The 16411-nt window shown below is 41.7% G+C and overlaps 1 protein-coding gene across 1 annotated transcript; it reads left to right on the top strand.

Moving 5' to 3' along the window:
- Window positions 1-2334: 2334 nt before the first annotated feature.
- On the top strand, window positions 2335-15779 carry SRGN (serglycin). Its single transcript, XM_049855611.1, has 3 exons — window positions 2335-2489; window positions 11914-12061; window positions 14834-15779. The coding sequence occupies exons 1-3, from the start codon at window positions 2414-2416 to the stop codon at window positions 15084-15086; spliced, it is 477 nt and encodes a 158-aa protein (XP_049711568.1). The 5' UTR covers window positions 2335-2413; the 3' UTR covers window positions 15087-15779.
- Window positions 15780-16411: the final 632 nt, after the last annotated feature.

Genomic DNA, 16411 nt, shown 5'->3' with positions numbered 1-16411 from the left:
ACCCTGGTGGCGTAGCGGTTAAGTGCTACAGCTGCTAACTGAAAGGTCAGCAGTTCAAATCACCAGGCGCTCCTTGGAAACTCTGTGGGGCAGTTCTACTCTGTCCTGTAGGGTCGCTATGAGTCGGAATCGACTCGACGGCACTGGGTTTTGGGTTTTAAGAATATCTACGTCACAGGCAAATAAACTGAACGTGAAGTGAAGAGGGTGTATTTAAGATTGCCTGACAAGTGAAGGTTAAATTCTGGAACAGAATGTGCCTTTTTTAATTAACAGAACATATGCTTAAGTAGACGTTGAGGCTTAGGGGCAGACATGGGTCCTCTTTGGTTAACGAAGGAACCTTTGATGTCAACAACCGCAACCCTCAGTCTTTGCCATGTGACCATCTGCATTTCTCACCTCACTGTCAGAATGATGAAACCCTGAAGAATAAGTGGCCCAGCTGGAAAGTGAGAGAGCTGGGTAGGGACCCAGGATTTCTGGCTGCTCGTATGAATTTGTCTTGCTCCTCTATAGCTTGAAAGAGGGCAAGAAAATGAGACCAGAGGCAGGCTATCTGGAAAAAGAAACTATTAGTTGTCAGCGTGGTAGGAGAAGAGCAAATGCTTATGAATCCTGCAAAAGTTTATTTAAAAAATCACCGAGACCCAGAGAAGAAAAAAGTCAAGTACTCAAATGGAAAAGGCCCCTAAAATTACCGTTTTTAAAGCACAAGCTCTAATCAGCTATGAGAGTTTGCAGGGTACTATTGACAGTTTTGGTGCCAAGGTTTGAAATTGGGGGTTAGGTTTAAAAGTGACCAAAGACGAGGGCTGATATTTCAAGCCAAAACCAATATCCCATAACGGGGGGCTCGCAGGGTTTGTGATTTTCAGGGTTGGTTGCCATACTCAGGAATCCCTGGATGGCAGGGCACACTTCTGGCTGGTTCTGAGGAGGGTCAAAATGTGCACCCTTTGTGTCCTTCCACCACAGCTACTCAGCAGTTGGTTTCTGAGGCCAGCTCTTGGCAGGAAATGGTAAAGGAATCAGCAGGAAGTCTAAAACAAGGGCAGGGAAACTCCTCCCTCCTATCAAAGAACAGGCAAGAGTGAGGAAGAAAATGGAAAGTGGGGGCATGAGTCTTGAAATCTGTGGGGGAGCTGTAGGGATAGAGAGTTCAGATGGAACGTGGTGGTCGACTCCTGAAAGGAAGTACAGATAAAGTAAGTGCCCCCAGGGGAAGGATGTGTGATGAACTGTTGTATTTATTGTGTGACCTTAATATGGAGCCTCTACCTGGTGTTCCTCAGTCCTGTAGAAATCTGCACACCATCCCTGGGACCAGGGAAAATGCTCTGGCTTTATTTACAGGGGAGCCCTGGTGGCACAGTGGTTAAGAGCTCAGGCTGCTACCCAAGGGTCAGCAGTTAGAATCCACCAGTCACTCATTGGAAACACTATGGGGCAGTTCTACTCTGTCCCATAGGATCGCAATGAGTCGGAATGGACTGTATGGCAATGGATTTGGTTTTTGGTTTACTTACCGGGGGCAGTGGTTTGTGTGTTTTCTGAGGTCCGTCAGCCCACTGAGAGGAGAACCTACCTTTGTTCCTGGTTTCCAGCTCATTCAAGACAAAAAGGATCCAAAAATCAAGTTGAATAATTTTACCAGGAGAAAAGATGAAAATACAAATAGAATTGAACCATAAGAAATACTCGGTTTGAAGAGCAGAGGAATGAAAAAATTTTCTGTTCTACCAAGTTCTTTGTAAGTGAAAACCCTCACTGGATTCCTGAGGTAGAGGGAGGGAGCCAGTGATCCAATGGGGGAAACTGAGTCTGAGAAGAAGCTGTTTGTTTGAAATCCAGCAACTCATTCTTGCGGGTTAGAGCAGCTTTGAAGTTTCACTCCTCAAGCTTGGTTCAGTGAGCTATGTTTCTCCCTGATGAAAAAGAAAATTAAGAATATCTTATGTTGATGGCACTCAGTTAGGGAAAGGTGCTTGGCTCCCTGGTCTCATCAACAGTGCCGTGGATCCTTAATGTTAGCAAGCTCGTGTTTAGATTGTTACCTGAAGAAAGTCAAAACAAACTGCCCTGAATGCTGATTTTGCTGTTTCAATGGGAAAACATTTTTAACAGGCAAGTGGCAAAAAAAAAAAAAAAAAAAAAAAAACTTTTGAAAAAAGCAAGCCTGGGGAGTGCAGTTTCATAATGGGTATGAATAGTTATTTTGCTTCTGGGGTTTTTTTTTTTTTTTTGGTTTTGATTTGGATCTTTTTCTATTTGTTCAGGAAATTGTGACGTGTCTGCTGGGCAGGGTTTGAGGTTTTGGAACCTTGTCTAAAAGGGACAGAGATAACCCTGCCCCGCTTCCTAATTGCGAGGTTGGAGTGCAGGCGGCTGGAGTGGGAGTGTACTGGTCACCATGCATAGCCTCCTCAGGTGCAGCAGGCTGGTCCTGGCCCTCTCCCTCATCCTCGTGCTGGCATCTTCAGTTCAAGGTAAGACCCAGGAGTGGTTGGTTTTTCCTTCTGAGCTCTTCTTTGTAAGCCCCCCCCCCCAAAAAAAGGTGTTTATTTTAAGGCATGGGATATATAATATTGTAAGGAAGTAGAAGAGACAGGATTCGGGTGGCTGAAATCCTTAGTGTGAGTTTGGCAACGTTTGGTAACTAGAAAAATTAAACTCTGAAGCAGGTGCAGCCTTGTGAACTCTTACAATGACCGAGATGTGTTATTATACCCTGGCATGAAAATGTGTGGCTTATAAATCAAAAGGCCTAGGAAAGGAAGATAGAAAATGACCCATGCGTTCATCACATGGAAGAGGTGGTACTTCCGAGTCATTGATTTTGACACTGGGGACTGTTCTTTTTAAATAAGGGTTAGTTTGCCTGTGCATATATATACATATATTTTCTTTTAACTTGGGTCTTAGTAAACTTTCACATCTAGGTAGGCATAACTAATGTGATACTTTTCAGTTAGATTTTTTAAAAGAGAGGCCAACGAGTTTTAGTATTTGTGCTGTTACTCAAAGAAACATCACACTCGGCAATTTCTTGGTAAGTTTATCATTAGTCAGAGTAAACAACTTAAAACCTTTCACGACTAAGAAACGGAAAATGATTAGTTTGTAAGAAAAATACAATTTCTTTTCCTTTGGTAAATAAGGGATCATGTCTAAATAAGGCAGAAGGCCATGGGCAGCCAAATGGATGGCCAAATTAATAGTAGAAAAATATTCAGTATCCCCAAATCATAAAGGAAATGTTGAATCACAGTGACACACATCCTCAATTTGTTTCTTCGAAGCAACTTCTAGTTATCATGTTCTTATTTCCAATGGAGGTGAAATCTTACAGGTGATCTCAGGTACCTTCATCATATATTGGAAAATTCTAAGATTATTTTCTTCTAGTTGCGGAAAAAAAAACAGCAAGTAATGTTGATGAAGCATTTCCATTAACCTTATTTCTTAAGAAAGTACAGCGAAACCTGTGAGAGCTGGAACTTGACGGGACTGCCTTGTTTTTTTGAGTCTCGAAAATTTTTGGCCTTTGACAGGGTGTAGTCTTTTTTTTTTTTTAGTCTTACCATATTTCCATTGCTCTCTATTAGTGGAAAATATTTGAATTTTCCTTCTCTCACAGGTTTGAGTGTTTCGTTCTGTTGTGCGTAGGGTCGCTATGAGTCGGAACCAACTTGACGGCACCTAACAACAACAACAAAGACAGGTTTCTGTCTTACACAGTTTCTGGTTTTTGCAGGTTTTACTGTATAAAACATTGTTGATTGTAGGGAACAGGCTTTACTTGGGTCTTTTGGAAAAAATCTTCAACTTATGAAATAATTCCCTAATAACTATCTGCTCTGATGAGATTGAGATACTGAAATCCATGACTGTAGCACAGAGCTGAGTGACCAGTTGGTGCTGGGGATACCCTGGTCTTTATTTTTCCAAAATTTCCCAAAAGTGCCACTTCCTCATTGAGATTCCATAGGTAAAATAGACTTAACACAGACCGAAAATAAAAATAAGAAGTTCCTTTTATAGTATGTATTGGAATGAAAGGAAGAAGTAGAAAAAGAAACCAAAACAATATGAAATTGGATAAAATACTAACATTTATATCATCACCTGGTAGATTTAGATCTTTGTTGCAAATGGAAATCAAGAAAGAGACAATAAATGAACTGAAAAACTTGGAAGCTTCTAAAAGAAAAAGGCATTTTGCCTTGGGTTCAAGGCCTTGACAGGTGTCCCCATCTGAATACAAAAGGACACCGTTGCTGTGGTGTATTGTATTGCTTTGTGTGTGGCCTTTCTAGCCTTGGTCTTGGAACTCCCACCTAGGTGATTGGGTGGGGTTGTATGATAAGGTAATTGTAGTCCACCAAGGGGATTGGTCAGTTTTGCCATCCCTCTGGGCTTGAAATGAGCCACCCCAGAGGCAGGAAAGGAAGAGCCCACCTCCACCAAGGAAGGAGAGACCCGAAACAGGTGGCACAATGGGTTTCCTGGCCTACAGAGTGAGAAAGCTGAGTGCCTTTGAGCAGAGACTGAGGGCCAAGGAGAAGCCTATGCCTGACCCATGAATTTGGGACTTGCCAGCCTCCACAACTACATGAGCCACTTCCTTTATGTGGTTTGTGAGCTCTGTGAGACATTGCAGCGAATTAGGGAACCCAAAGACAGGTGAGAGAATACTGAGGGGAGAGGGAGTAGCTGATGTTAGAGATCACGGAGCGGTACAGCAGCTTGGAAAAGTTGGACATTTGGGACATCTTTAACCTCCACCTCATAGGAACCAGCTTTGTGCTGATCCTTACAAAAGAAATAACTCATTTAGATACCAACCCCTGGCTGCCTGTATAAGTGATAACGATACAGGCTATAATACAGTCAGGCCACCGTTTCATTCTATGTCCATGTGATGCTAAATATGATTTGATAACATTCTTTTCCCACCCTTTACACATGTTTTACTTAACCCATTGGTTTGACTTAACTGTGCAAATTAATTAGACTTGTCACTTGCATTTCCTGGGCATATTCCAAGAGTCTTATGTTACTATAAGCCAACCCGAAGTAAAGACACGTTGCAAAATCGGGTCTACAGAGTGCAGAGTGAAATGGAAGTTTACAACAAGTGTGAGACCCTGGAGAGTATAGATGGCTAATCTATTTCATTCAGAGCTCAGAGGATTATTGATGAGGCCTATGAGTCCTAAACTCTTTTATTGCCTCTCTGTTTCAAAGGTGCCCAGAAAGAAAGAAAATGGAAAATCTAAGAGCAAGTGTGGCCAGACTACATGTCCCCTCGATGCTGTCCCCTAGATCACAGTAGGGGTAGTAACTGCACGCCTGTGGTACTGCTGGGTGATCTCTGGTAATGATCATCGTCTTCCCTTTGAGGATGAGTTAGCGCTAATTTCTAGAGGCAAAAACAGGATCTGACAGAAATCCTCTCTTGCTCTTTACATCAGCCTCATGCAAAAGGCTTAAGAGACTTACGTAAGTCTCCTTGCAATTAATTAATGGCTATTTTTAAGGTTAGAGTTAACTTTCTGTTGCAACTCAGCAGTCTTCTTAGGTGGATGAGAGGTTTTCCTTACTTAAAACAAAAAGCAAAAAAAACCTTCCTTTGCCGGGAGCCTGGCAGTAACGTTTACCAAGTGGCTTCTGACTCATAGCGACCCCGTATGACAGAGTAGAACTGGCCCACAGGATTTCCTAGGCTGTATTTCTAATCTTTCTGGAAGCAGATTGCCAGGTCTTTTCTCCTGGAAGCTGCTGGTAGGTTCGAACTGCCAACCTTTCCGTTAGCGGCTGATCACTTAACCACTGAGCCAGCAGAGCTCCTTCCTTGAGAATTTTTTTTCTTCCTGTTGCCTTCTAGTCCATTCCAACTCATAGTGACCCCGTAGCGAGTTGAGGATAGAGAGGGAGAAATCGAAAGTAAACTTTGAGCTTTTTATAGCTTGTCAAACCAGGCAAGGGTGGAGGGATCTTGTGGAGCCCATAGGCCGGAAGGAAGTAACTTTAACTTAGATAATGAAGGCTGCCGTTTAAGTGCTACCATTTTGAATGAATCGAAATGGTCTTTTTTTTTTTTTTTTAACAAGGCAGTTTCTTTAGCTTGCATGCAGTAACTCTCCGTTAAGAACAGGAAGTTAACAAATTGTGATAAAAAATAAACCAACCAAACCAGCTGCCCTGGGGCCTATTCCTACTCCTGTTTGCCCCATTGTTGTTGTAGAGTAGAACTGCACTCCATGGGGTTTCAAGGCTGTGACCCTTCGGAAGCAGATGGCCAGGGCCTTCTTCTGAGGCATCTCTTGGTGGGTTCGATCCTCCTACTTTTGTTTAGTAGTCAAGCACTTAACTGTTTGTGCCACCCAGGGATTCCAAATTGTGATTACGTTGCAGAAAAATTGGTACTACAATATAGAAAGATACAGACAGATTCAAGTGGGGAAGTTGTTTGCTCCGGTAACATTTACCCCTAAGAAGTTCTTGGTGAAGCAATGCTAGTGACCTTTGTGTGCGGGGGAGGTGGAAGCCAGGCAGTGAGGGAAGGGATTCCAAACACAAATCCTTCTTCCGTTTGGAATCCACCACAAAATTAACCAGCAGATGCTGTAAGTAGGCCTTTTTAGTATGATAACATTTCCATCCATGAAAGTACATTCTTTTATTTCTTAAATTATTATAGTAATAAGATATTTATCTTATGTAAGATAGAGTCAAGATACTCTCACATCAAGGGACAGTCCTGCTGGTGAATTTTCATATCCTGCCAACACCATTGAATAGTTACCTCAGAAATTTTGTGTCTGTAACCATGTTCTTATTTTCGAGTACATTTAAAATCATCAACCCCAAATTTAGATAGACTTTGGGGGTGAAGGTGTTCTACCTTCTATTTCTTTATAAATTTTAAAAGCTGAAATTCTGAACTCTGGGAGAATTTTGTACTTTAGGAAATTTTCTTTCTTTTTTTTTTTCACTATGTACCAAAATTATATTTGTTATACCAGTGGAAAGATGCAGTCTCTCACTTGGCTGCCTCCTCCTAATATTGATTTTGTTTTTTCTGTTTCACCTCCTATTCAAGCAAAATTTTCTTGAGCTTGATTTTCAGCGCATCAGCTTCAGGTAGAGGAGACAGCCTAGAACTGTGCTGTCCGGCTATTGAGCACCAGAAATGTGACAAGTCCAAATTGAGACGTGTGTAAGTGCAAAATACACGACCGATTTCAAAGACTCAGTAGAAAAAAGGAATGTAAAATGCCCCATTAAGAACTTTTATATTGATAATATGTTAAAATGACAATCTTTTCAATAGATTGGGCTAAATGCATATATGAAAATTAATATTACCTGTTTCTTTTTAAAATATGGCTACAAGAACATTTAAACTTCCGTATGTGGTTCACCTTTTAGTTAGTTGTATGGAGCAGCGCTGGTCTGGACAGCGTAGGGTGTGAAGACGTCGCCCTCTGCTGGAGAAGAAGTTGTACTTTTATCCCAGCTACAAGAAGGGCTTCTTAGTTGTTAGATGCCAAACTAAAGCCTACGATGCACAAAGGACCGTGGTGCTTCACATACTTTTATCGCATTTAAACAGGACCTCTTTGAGGTATAATAACAATACATAAAATATATTTGAAATATGAGAATCAGAGAGATAGTTAAGTGGTAGAACGGGAATTTAAATTCCGGTCTCTATGAGCTGTCTACTATCAGAAACGGGTTGTCATACTCTTCCCCCCCTCACTGCAGCACCTGGTGCTGTTGTATCCCTGGGTGGCACACATGAGTAAGCAGCTAAATGACTGACTGACAGGCTGGTGGTTTGAATTGAACCAAAGGTGCTTTGGAAGAAAGGCCTGGCTGGCAATCTACTTCCAAAAGATCATACAGCAGAGTGCAGTTCTATTCTGAAACACACAGGGTACTATGAGTCAGAACTGATCATGGCAACTGGTTTAGCTGGTTTATCATGGTGCTAGGTACTATCCTAAGAAGCTAACATTTATTATCCCATTTATTCCTCTGAGCAACTGAAAAAGATGGTCTATTTCTATCCTCATTTTAAAGATGAGGAAATGGAGATACATACAGAGAGGTTAAGTAAGTTGACCAAGGTCACACAGCCAGTAAGAGGCAGACCTTGTTGATATCATTTTGCCTGCCTTGTTCACAGCCTCCAGGTAGAGACAAGAACTGACCCACTTTGGACAACTAGTGGTCCCAGATCAAAACCAAAAACCAAACCCATTGCCATTGAGTTGATTCCGACTCATAGCCGACCCTATAGGACAGAGCAGAACTGCCCCATAGAGTTTCCAACGAGCAGCTGGTGGATTCAAACTGTCAACTTTTTGGTTAGCAGCCATAGCACTTAACTACTATGCCACCAGGGTTTCTGGTCCCAGACCAGGCATTGTAAACTACACTGAGGAACCATGGGGAAGACTGCTAGAATAGGAATTCTAAAGAGAAAAAGCCAGTGGGAGAATACTTTTTTTCTACTTGAGAGTCCTTTTAATGCTTTTATTTTTAAAGTAATATTGCTTATCACAGCAATTTGGAAACCAAAATGAGAGGGAAAAGTCACTAATAATTCTACCACCTTCATACCACCATAGTTATTTTTGTATACTTCCTCCTATTTTTTTCCCCAATAGCTGTTTATGTAGTTGTAATTATTATACGTACAAAGTGGTATTCAGCTTTTTAAATCCATTTTTAAATATAGGTTTCCCTATAATGCTCCCTAATCTTTTTCATAACAACTACTTTTTTACTGTTTGATTAATATTTTCTTATGATGAGTATATGTCTCATAATTTATCTGAGTATTTATTTACTATTGTTGACTCTTTAGTTTGCTTCCTGTGTTTTCCTATTGTAAATAAGACTAAGGTGAATCGTTTTGTGTATTTTTTATATTCTAATCTTGTAATGATTTGGTAATACTGTATTTATAAAGGAAACCCTGGTGGCGTAGTGGTTAAGAGCTATGTCCGCTGACCAAAAGGTTGGCAGTTCGAATCCACCAGGTGCTCCTTGGAAACTCTATGGGACAGTTCTACTCTGTCCTATAGGGTCAGAATGGACTCAGTGGCAATGGTTTGGTATTTATAAATTTATAAAATTAATCAGAGATATTGGCTAGGACAAAATTGAATGTTAATAGTCATAAAGGAAGAGGACATTTTGAAAAAGTTCCCAGACTCTGCAGACTTTGAAGAACAAAGTCGTTGGCGATCCTATTGAGATGGAAAGTGAAGTTCCAGTTCTGAAATGGACTCCCCTTTTCCACCTCTGATAGCTGCTTGTGCATACTCACCTACAAACACAGGTGCCTAAGGGGGAAAAATCAAAAACAAAACTCAAATGCGTGGTTTTTGAGTGGTTGAGTAATGAGACGAGGGACAAATTTTCTTTTTGTTTTCCATATTTTTCAAATTTTTCTATAATGAACACGTTCCTTTTATAACATAAATATTATTTTTAAAAATTACAGTGAAAGCAGTCTAGATGTAAGGAATACCCAAATAGACTCTCCACTTCTAGGGGAGACTACTATAGGTAGAAACCCTTCTCTGCTACTCCCTGAGCTAAAGCCAGGGAACACTTGGGCAAGTTGCTATATCAGTCTATATAGCATTCTAGAAAATACAAAGTCATCTATTGTGATCTAAAGCAGATTAGGGGTTGTGTGGGGGAAGGAGGGACCAAGAGGAAGGAGAGGGTGAGGATTACAAAAGGACACAGGGAAACTTTTGAGGGTTATAGATATGTTCATTACCTTGGTTGTAGTGATGATTCTATGAGCACATTCATATGTTAAAACATTAAATTGTACACTTTAAATAAGTACAGCTTATTATGTCAATGCAATCTTAATAAAGCTGTTAAAAAATAATAATTCATTTTGAATAGGTGATGCATACATGTGGCTCAGAAATCAAAAGGTTGAAAATGACATACAGGAAAAAGTTGGTCTCCTTCATGCTGCTCTCCCCAGTGTGTTCACAAAGGTCGCCGTTTGTTGTGTGTCTTGTCAGGAGACGTTCCGTACATTAAGCACATATGTAAATACATTCTCAAAGAATGCAAACACACACTAATGGTAACACACTATGCATACGGCTCCTTGCTTTTTTTTACTTAATAATATACTTTGGAGAGGAGTCCCTGGGTGGTGTAAACAGTTAACCTGCTTAGCTGTTAACCGAAAGGTTGGAGGTTAGAATCTACCCAGAGGCACCGCAGAAGAAAGGCCTGGTGATCTATGTCTGAAAAATGAGCCATTTGAGAACCCTGTGGAGCACAGTTCGGCTCTGACACGTGGGATCACCGTGAGTCACAGTCAACGGCTGCTGGTTACACCTGGGAGATTATTCTCCACGAGCACACGAAGAGCTGCCGCGTGCCTTTTGATAGCTGTATAGCACTGTAGGGCTATCCTTTAATTTCTGTAACCAGTTTGTGGCTGATGGACATTCCATTTTTCTGTCTGTTGCTGTTACAAACAATGCTGCAGTGATTGCCAGCAACACCGGTTTTTGTCTTTTTTTTTTTTTAGTTCTTATCATTTACACGCCAATCTGTAGGGGACAACCAAGTGCTGGTCTTTAAAACCACCTTTCCTGCTTTTCGAGAATTCTAGACAGGCTCTTTTTTGCTAGGTGGTTACTAGTAGCACCTGTTTGAATAAGGCATCTGGCTGGCACGGGGAGGAGGTGAGCTCTTCAAAGGGTGGGGAAGCATTTCTCACCAGCAGCCCTCAGTCCTGGCGGAGCTGAGGAATGAAGAATTCATTTCAGGCTAATAAAGGGTCTCCTGTAGAACCTCCTAATACCAGGTTCGAAGTCTTTTTCATAGAAATTAAAAAAAAAAAAAAGCTATGACAGACTGGGATGTTAAAATATACTCCTCTGTGACTAGAAGAGGCTTGTTTTTGTGAAGTCTCTGACTGATCTGAGTATACGTAGAACACAGAGGATGAGTTTTGAGCTAATTTTCATTCCTAAAAATACCTTATGACCCTAAAACACGAGGACTAAGGCTACGTACTTTTCCAGGTATTCTTTAACTATTCTGAACATGTTTTAAGTCACCTCTGCAAAAAGAGGTGGGCTGTGGAGTCAGCTGCGGGTTTGAATCTCCAGTCTGCTACTGTGTGACCTCGGTTTTCCATTGTGTAAGATGGGATAATAGTACAAAAATAATAATAGTTAATCTTACCAAGTGTTTACCATGTGCCTGGCACTATGCGAAGGTCTTTACGTGCATTTTCTCATTTAATTTTTGGGACAAGTTTATGAGATAGAGACCTGTTGGTACCTTCATTTTACAGTGGGGACTTAGGGAAGTTAAGGTTTCACAGCTGCTACAGAGCTCCTGATTCCAAAGGCAGCTGGTTCCAAAAGACTGTTCTAACCTTAAATGCTCTGTTTCATTACCGGGGTGTTGTGAAAAGGACAAACAATGTGTATACAAATTGTTGTTGTTGGTTGCCATTGAGTCGTTGCTGACTCATGGCAAATCCCATGTGTTACAGGGCAGAACTGCTCCATAGGGATTTCTTAGCTGTAATCTTTACAGAAGCTGATCACCGGAGCTTTTCTTCTGTGATACTGCTAGGTAGGTTCGAACCACCAACCTTTAGGTTAGCAGTTGAGTGCAAACCATCTGCACCACCTAAGGGCCATGTCTATACCAATAATGTATGTAGAAGCCTGGCACATGGTGGGTGCTGCTGCTATATTAATGGGCATAAAGCTTTTATCCACACCCCACCTCCTACCATGTTTAGAATATATTTAATTCAAAATTTCTCAGGGAGTGTGATTAGAAGCTGTGTAAGACATACTCATTAAGCACGCGGGTTCCTTGTTTGGGCAGGTCATCCTATGCGGAAAGCCAGACACCAGTGGGTACGCTGCAACCCAGACAGTAATTCTGCCAACTGCATTAATGAGAAGGGACCAGTGTTCGACCTATCTCCAGGCGAATCCAACAGAATTCTCCCTCCAAGGAATGACCCTTTTTCGTAAGTAGGATTTCACAGATTTTAATGTGATCATAACTTCACAACCTCTGCTGAGGTCCTGTCATGGTGGTGGGAGGATTGTTTAGAGTGTTTCCTTCAGGCTTCTGTTTTGCTGGCTTGGTTTTTCACTGCCATCCTCAGAATGCAGGTTGGCGGTCCTTTGCCTGTGTTTTTACTCTTAAGTCCACAGTACTGAGTTTGAACTTCTGGTACTGTGCTTTCCTTCCTGTCCCTGTGGATGAATGATCCCTGCTTTTGTGCCAATCCTGCGCCTGTTTGCCCTCAGATCCATTCCTTGTCTTTCTCCGGCTCTGTTCTGTAGCAAGGGAGACTGACCCTTGTGGACTGCATTTCTCAGGCTCCAGGTCGGTGGCTGAATTAAGCCAATGGAAGCCATGGAAGGGAGAGTGCAGAGCATGGAAGAAGGGAGAGACCAGGGTGCTTCCTCTCACTGTCTGCCTTGGTGGCACTTCTGGCAGGGCTGTGTCTCGTCCATGGCTTCAGCTTCCACCAGGTGGCCAATCCCTGGGCTCAGGTAACACCACCTCCTTCCATCTTTCCCCCAGCCCAGGATACAAGTGTCTTCTTGCTGTCGATAATCTTTGGGCTACCTCACCATCCCCCGTTTGGCTTCACTTCTCTTCCATCACATGTATACCAATTCCTTCTCTGTTAAATATTCAAAGAAATTTCCTTATTGGACCCTGAGTGTTGCAGCTTTTAAGGCCACACCTCACGTATGTGAATCTCCATGCACCTTCTCCAGGGCTTCAGTTCTCCAGTTAACCCCTCTGAACTCTTCAGCATCTTTGCCCAGTCAGCATGCAAATGTTCTCTAGTATCTCCCTTGTTTGGATAAAAGCCCTCCTTTGACTCAACCTCCCTCCAGCTGTTGCCCATTCTCTGCTCCTGTTCACGTGACCCTTCCTGTGAGTGTTGCCTATACTTGCTGTCACCACCTTCTCCTCAACCACCTTCTGTGAGACTACTGCTAAGGTCACAGTTACTCCAGGTTGACACATCCACTGGTCTGTTTTTAGCTTACTTCATTTCTTAAGTCCCTTCAAGAACAATTGACCACCACCTCCTTTGAAATACTTTCTTCTGGGCTTCCACAACCCCGCTTCTCCTGGATTCCCATGACCCCACTTCTCCTAGGTTCCCACTTGCTTCCCTGGCTGTTCTTTGTCCCCTGCTCAACCTTTAATATGTTGGCATGTCCCTGGCTCTGTCCTGGGCCCCCTTATCTATCTATGTGCTTTTCCTAGTGACCTCATTCCATTCCATGTCATTTAATTCCATATACATGTCAGTAAAGGAGCCTTGGTGGCACAGTGGTTAAAGCACTCAGCTGCCAACCAAGAAGTAGGTGGTTCGAACCCACTAGCTTCTCAGCAGGAGAAAGATGTGGCAGTCTGCTTCTGTAAAGATTTACAGCCTTGGAAACCTTATGGGGCAGTTCTACTGTGTCCCATAGTGTCACTTTGAGTTGGGATTGACTCGATGACAGTGTTTTGTTTTTTATCAGTTAAGTACTAAATCTGTGTTCCAGCTCTGATTTCTTTTCCCTGATTCCCCAGTAAGGTAGCGACCTGGTCACCCTCTATCACGTTAGTCTATTTTATTCCTCTGCGTAGTACTTAGCACAACCTAATATTTTCCTGGTTTGTTTGTTTTGTATTGTCTGTCTTCCCCATTAGATTATAAACTTCCCAAGAGCAGAGGCCTTGTTTGCCTGTCCCTGTTCTTTTCCTTGGCTTTCGGAAGAGGGACCAGATTTTCTGTAAATATTTATGGATTGCTTGCATGTTGTATGGCTTGTGGTTTATTATTTTCATTGAGAAAATTACCCAGAGGCTGTGAAACTCACCTCTTTGCTCTGATGCTTTGTTGTCCTCTTCTGGCATTTAAAGGTGGCACCATTGCTCTGGTCACGTGGTGCTCAGGGGACTTGTAACCACTACACTCAACCCAGACACATCAGCCCTACCTTTCAGCCCTCTTGAGATGAAAGAATGGCCATTGAAGGCAGGATAATTTTTGGATATATTTTTTGGGAGGAAATTCAATGTTATATGGTGGCAGATATAATACTTCACTGTTACAAAGAATTTCTCAGGAGTGAGTTTTGTTCAAGTACTGTAAATTATTAGAACGTTTTTGGAAATTTTAAATTAAGAGAAAATATCTGTTTAGGCTAACTTAGATGTTTATCCTTTCTTTAGCGGGAGAAATGGAAAAAGAAATCTTTGTTTTTGATAAATGACCCCTTAAGTAAATTCCAAATATAAGGTTTGCTAACGGTTAAGAGCTGGACTACTAGCTGAAAAGTTGGTGGTTCAAACCTACGCAGAGATGCCTTGGAAGACAGGTGTGGCAATCTGCTTCCGAAAGGCCGCAGCTGTGAAAACCCCATGGAGCAGTTCTACTCCTCACACATGGGGTTGCTGTGAGTTGGAATCAATACACGGCAACTAACAACAACATGCTGGTTGTAAGAAAATTAACACTGCTTGTATGAGTCTGCAACGGGTAGATGTGGAATTGATAAGTGACATGCTGATTGGTAAGTTAGGCAGGATAAGTATAGCTAAACAGGTGGGAAGGCCTGACGTATATTTTTTTGCTTTAAATTGGGGAGCTTTTACTCTTTTCATTTGAGGAACAAGTGCCCGCGTTTGTTTCCTTATCTTAAAATTTGTTGTTATGATTATCTTCCTTTTGTCTCAAACTTTACTGTGTGTTTTCTTTTGTCTTCTTGTCATACTTCAGAACGAGGTTCCAGAACTTGCAAGATGTCTTCCCTCTTTCTGAGGACTTCTCTGGATCAGGCTCCGGCTCCGGCTCCGGCTCCGGCTCTGGCTTAAGCTCGGAAAGCATCTTCCCTAACGAAATCAACCAAGAATACCAGCCAGTAGACGGAAACAATGCTTTCTATCACAACTTCAGGCCTCGTGGGAGGGATCTGCCCTCAGACAAGCAGGACTCAGCTCAAGATGGATCGGAAGAAGATTTTAGCATATAAAGAGAGGGTTTCACCACCTTGACACCAGGCGATGTGTTCAGTATCTTTTGTGTGCCATGGTTAAATGATTAATTTTGGGAACAAAAAGTTTTATAGAAATCTTTAAACATTTGACAAAGAAGCTTAAATTTATATCTCTTTTCTGTTTCTTATAAAGTTTTCAAAAGACATATGCTTACGCTTTAACACTGTTATCTGTCCTATTGTTCTGGAAAATACTTGCATTTCCTTTCTACCATATTCAGCCAACCTTACTACGAAATTAACAAGGCTCCCATGTCTATAAAATTGCTTGAAAGAATAAGTTATACTTAAAAAAAAAATTCAGTTTGAGAAGCAAATTGACAGGCCATGCCTTTTTGTCTCCAGGAAGCCAACTGATTGTGAAGGAAGGTTATGCCTCTTTTTTTATGGCGGAAAAAAAAATCAAGATGCAACACACAGTGAATTTTTAGAGTGGGTGTTTGTGTTTTACAGTGTGAAGTGTGTTACCATAATACCCCGACTGGCTATGTTTGCAGAGTAGAAGGCATTGTTTATCTAGAAGTAGGATTGCCGTTAGAGTTGGAAATTTAAGACCCAAGTTAAAGCACGGCTGTGCTCTCTGTACCTCATATTCTTTACTTTTTTTTTTTTCTGGGTATCTTTGTATTTTCAAATGTTACTCTATTAAAGCAGAAGTATAACCAAAGACTTAAGCTGTCTGATACCTCTGTTCTAAACTCGGAATAATCGTTTTGGTTCAGGTGTTTCTAGAAGTCTTATCGACAAAATATCTTCAAAATTACTTTACAATCAGTACAAAAATTTTTTTTAACTAGAGTCAAATCATATTAACTAGCATGTGATAAAAGCAATCATGCCTTAGCAACGAGGTTGTACTTATGAAAGGACTTCCTCTACCTAAGGATATTCATTCTCTGTTCCCTTTTAGTTCTCAAATCCTGTCAGCATCACGGTCGTGCATTCTGTTCTGGCCCGTCCAGATCCATCCTTTAGAACCAAGGACATAGTCAAATTAGTCTCTGCTAAAGAGACCCACATCATCCAAATTCACGTCCCTTCCCAGGGAAGCCTGAATCCAATGACTGGTTGATGTGGGTATATGAACACCTGGCCCCTCAGTGAACTTGGGCAACTCAGGAAGACCACCACAGTTTCAGAGCCCCCTGAGCGCTCATCTGAGGCTTTGTTGGGGCTATTTTTCAGCTCAGTTTCTTCCTTTACTCATTCTTTCTTCTTCCCATTGTCCTCCCAGGTATTTATCCCAAGAGTACTCCCTTAAAAACTTTCTGCACACTAGTCTCTATCTCAGAGTTTGCTTC

Source organism: Elephas maximus, chromosome 16 (assembly GCF_024166365.1).
Source record: "Elephas maximus indicus isolate mEleMax1 chromosome 16, mEleMax1 primary haplotype, whole genome shotgun sequence".
NCBI classification, from domain to species: Eukaryota; Metazoa; Chordata; class Mammalia; order Proboscidea; family Elephantidae; genus Elephas; species Elephas maximus.
Note: the sequence above shows the minus strand (reverse complement) of the source record. Positions and strands in the feature narration are given on the sequence as shown.

What these genes read in the sequence shown, in the direction of transcription:
- SRGN (XM_049855611.1), top strand. Translation starts at nt 2,414, where the DNA reads ATGCATAGCCTCCTCAGGTGCAGCAGGCTGGTCCTGGCCCTCTCCCTC. An exon ending in GCTGGCATCTTCAGTTCAAG is followed by an intron (nt 2,490 to 11,913) that starts GTAAGACCCAGG and finishes TTGTTTGGGCAG; the next exon opens with GTCATCCTATGCGGAAAGCC. An exon ending in CCAAGGAATGACCCTTTTTC is followed by an intron (nt 12,062 to 14,833) that starts GTAAGTAGGATT and finishes GTCATACTTCAG; the next exon opens with AACGAGGTTCCAGAACTTGC.